This window comes from Etheostoma cragini, chromosome 6, assembly GCF_013103735.1.
Source record: "Etheostoma cragini isolate CJK2018 chromosome 6, CSU_Ecrag_1.0, whole genome shotgun sequence".
In the NCBI taxonomy this organism is placed as follows: Eukaryota; Metazoa; Chordata; class Actinopteri; order Perciformes; family Percidae; genus Etheostoma; species Etheostoma cragini.
The window spans coordinates 17,964,182-17,967,041 of record NC_048412.1 but is presented as its reverse complement, the minus strand read 5'-3'; the positions used below and the strand labels follow the sequence as shown (position 1 = coordinate 17,967,041).

Genomic DNA, 2,860 nt, shown 5'->3' with positions numbered 1-2,860 from the left:
ACACACACACACACACACACACACACACACACACACACACACACACACACAATGTGGCCTTTATAAGTCACTGTGAAATGGGAAGCCACCTGAGAAGCATATAATAAAACATGCCAAAACTCCATAGCCATGGTTAATAAAAAAAAAAAGTAAACTAAAAATGCACTTTGCACAGAAAACATGATTCTCGATATGTATCAAGACAATCATTCAGCTCCGGTTAATATTCTACATGAAATGTTCCCACAAAATGTGACCCCCAATGAATAAACCCCAAGTTGTCTAATACTTTCATACTTACATATTGCATACTCTGACGAATTTTGGGGGAAAAAGATTTAAGGTGGGAGGAGATTTGGTGGATGGGTGAACAGAATGAGATAAACGAACAAACAAAAAAAGACAAATAAGACAACAATAACAACAACAAATAAAGATATACAAACAAGCAAAATCAAAAATACTGTATAAGGCTTGACTGCTATGAGGCCACATCAGCGCTGACAGTTAAAGGTTTAAGGTTACTCTGTTGGTTAGTCAGTATCACTGTGGCGTTCATTAAAGAGGAAATAGGTTGAGACAAAAGCACAGGACAGGACAGCAGGACAAAGTGAACTTACCCTGTTCACCAAAGTACTGCCTCTTGTTAAGGAGCGAGAACCGTCCAACTGAACATGCAGGAAAGAGAGAGGGGCAATGCAGAGAGAGGAAAATGAAGGGAAAGAAGTGCAGGAAGGAAAGTAAGAAAAATTGCTGAGAAAGTGCAGTAAAAGAGCCCTGATTGACAGAGAAAATCCACTCCAAGGTGAGGTAAAATACAACGAATTGTACCCACGGGAACACCAATGTCTTATAATCATAAAAAACAGTGAGTATGAATGAATGAAGAGGAAAGTGATGTGATTGAGGTACAAGAGACTCAACTAAACTAAACTAAATCACCACTGAAAACATTGCAACAAAAGGTAATTAGGTTAACAAAACAGTTCAACATTTTGGGGAATTTGCTTTTTCACTTTCTATCATAATGTGAGATTAGATGATTGGACATTTCAAACAAATAAGACACAATGTGTTTGTGAGCTTTATGCACATTGGTAAGCATTTTTTCATTAACTTTGGACAGAGCCGGGCTTGTTGTTTCCCGCTGCTTCCAGTCTTTATGCTAAGCTAGGCCAATAGCCTTGATTCCAGACTTAAGATGAGAGTGGCATTTTCTCATCTCCCACTCCGACAGAAAGGGAATAAGCATATTCCCCAAAATGTTGAACTATTCCTTAACGGAAATACCATATAGCAACATAGCAAAATTTCAAAGTTATAGCTACTACATTCCGCCCACAATAGAGGTGTATTGGACAACAAACTACAAAGTGACTTAAAATGTCAAGGGCATCGAGCACTTTGGCAGCCTTGGGACTTTTGTTACATGTCATCTCTCTCTATCCCCCATTTTACACTGTGCTCTGTCAAATGAATCTTTTTTAAAAATTACAAACACGGATGAACTGCGCTGACCAAGAGGAACAGCACAACAACTATAAACCATGTATACAAGGTTGACATACTGTACAGCTTTTTAGCATGTAGTCAAGTACGATATATTTTAGAAGCACTGTTACGTGAATTGGTGAATAAATCATTTAATGTTAGCTTCCTACAGCCTCATCCTACTTCGTATTTGTTTACCTTATCTTTTATCGGTTTCCCATCAATACCCCTTCCTCATTTCTGCACCTTCCCCATCTTTCTTGTTATTCCTCACTGCTTCATTCTTAATATATCTGGACAACCCTTTTTCTCTTTGTATGTTTTTTTAAGCTGTTCTTATTTTATTCGTTCTTTTGTGGTGTCTCTACTGTGACGTACCTGCACAGCTTCCTTGTTCCTACCCAGAGTGCCGCCCTTATGGGAGGAGGCAACGTGAGCCAAATACTGGATGACTTTCTTAGTGTTCTCTGTTTTCCCAGCTCCAGACTCGCCTCTGGAACACACACACGCACACGCACACACACAAACAAACACACAAACACTGCAAGTAAGGAACAAAAATGTACACAAAAAAACACTATTCTTTTTACACCAGCTCCATTAAATATAGCCTCAACTATGAATGGTATATATACGCACTTAAAAGAAAGAGAACACACAGGAAGAAGTGGCCAAACACTCATAACAGCAATACATATAGAGCCTATGCAGTGCATTCAAAGCCACAGGTCTAAACAGAAAGCAGGTGTGCAGGATACAAGCTGGGTCAGTATTGTTGGTTTTGGAGAAGAACGAAGGACAATGGGGTAAGAATAACAGCAGTAAAAGATCTAAAAGAAGCAGACGCCTCATCCTAAAAACACTGATTCAAGATGAGCCTAAAGTGGGATCCTTGACAATGACAGGAAGAGTCTGGCAGGAAAATATGATGACAGGGAAAAGGATGGCAGGCCTTCAGGCAAGCAGGTAGGTGGACAAACCATGGGCACAAACAGACCCTCAGAAGATTAACATCTTAATCGATCTGCATTTGCTTGAAATCTGAACATGTTACAATTACATGCATATATGCATGAAGGCTCCAAAACACACAAATGAAGACACATGAGTGCACACCAGACCCATACACTTACAAACACTCCAACAAAGGCAGACTTAATGTGACCCAGCAGACTACTTACGTGCAAAGGATTGCCTGATCTTCTCTGTCTGTGAAAGAAAAAACAATGCAAGGACAAGTGAGTGACATAAAGATAAATGAAGGTCTACGTATGTTGACATATGATTCCTTTTATATCACACACACACACACACACACACACACACACACACACACACACACACACACACACACACACACACACACACA

General features: G+C 39.7%; 1 protein-coding gene across 6 annotated transcripts in view; it reads right to left on the bottom strand.

Moving 5' to 3' along the window:
* Positions 1-2,860, bottom strand: part of myh14 (myosin, heavy chain 14, non-muscle) — a 29,633-nt gene that overhangs the window by 18,577 nt on the left and 8,196 nt on the right. For 4 of the 6 annotated variants that reach the window (XM_034874991.1, XM_034874985.1, XM_034874987.1 and 1 more), the window contains exons 5-8: positions 2,673-2,700; positions 1,870-1,984; positions 621-668; positions 302-313 (exon numbers count right to left, since the gene is read on the bottom strand). In XM_034874991.1, coding sequence (XP_034730882.1) covers positions 302-313; positions 621-668; positions 1,870-1,984; positions 2,673-2,700 — 203 coding nt within the window. The remainder of the gene's footprint in view (positions 1-301; positions 314-620; positions 669-1,869; positions 1,985-2,672; positions 2,701-2,860) is intronic. The other 2 variants (XM_034874986.1, XM_034874989.1) reach the window with 2 other exon arrangements.